Below are 682 nucleotides of genomic sequence, written 5' to 3' on the forward strand. Positions count from 1 at the left end.
CTCGCGCAGCCCGCGCCCGCCCGGGCATGAGCCCGGCGCGCAGACATGTCGGTGCCTTTGCTCAAGATCGGAGTGGTCCTCAGCACCATGGCCATGATCACCAACTGGATGTCGCAGACGCTGCCCTCGCTCGTGGGGCTCAACACCACCAAGCTGACCGCCGCCACGGGGGGCACGCTGGACCGGAGCACGGGAGTGAGTGCCCAGGGGCGTTAGGAGCTCGGGGCGGGTGCAGAAGGCGGGGGGGCACTGGCCGGTGTGCGCCCTGCAGGAAGGCAAGTGCTTCCCACCCCCCCCGGGGGGGAGAGCCCATCTCTCTTCTTAGACCACGGGGAATAGTTGGAAGGAAACAAAAAATCAAACCTTTCTTTCGGGTTGAAATCTTCCTGCTCCCCCGGCATCCCGAGGGGAGCGTCCCAAGGGCTGGGGCGTGTTGGATGGGCTTTTGCAGGGCTGCAAAAATCCTTGCTTCTCCGGCGTGGTTGTGGGGAGGGGAGCCGGGGTCTGTGCCTGACACTGGGTTCGGCTGCAGCTGCCGGCAGTTTCATAGATATTTGGGGTCGGAAGGGACCCATGAGATCAAGTCCGACCCCCAGTTGGGTGTGCGCGGGTTTGTAGTCTGACCCCCAGTTGGGTGTGCGCGGGTTTGTAGTCTGACCCCCAGTTGGGTGTGCGCGGGTTT

General features: G+C 64.1%; 1 protein-coding gene across 1 annotated transcript in view; it reads left to right on the top strand.

The window, feature by feature from the left end:
* The first annotated feature begins 6 nt into the window (after positions 1–6).
* OLFM1 (olfactomedin 1) overlaps positions 7–682 on the top strand; it is a 29980-nt gene continuing 29304 nt past the window's right edge. Inside the window, exon 1 of the mRNA XM_019540914.1 lies at positions 7–195. Coding sequence (XP_019396459.1) covers positions 46–195 — 150 coding nt within the window. The 5' untranslated portion in view covers positions 7–45. The remainder of the gene's footprint in view (positions 196–682) is intronic.

The sequence above is a fragment of the Crocodylus porosus genome, unplaced genomic scaffold (assembly GCF_001723895.1).
Source record: "Crocodylus porosus isolate Cpor-Errol unplaced genomic scaffold, CroPor_comp1, whole genome shotgun sequence".
Classification (NCBI taxonomy): domain Eukaryota; kingdom Metazoa; phylum Chordata; order Crocodylia; family Crocodylidae; genus Crocodylus; species Crocodylus porosus.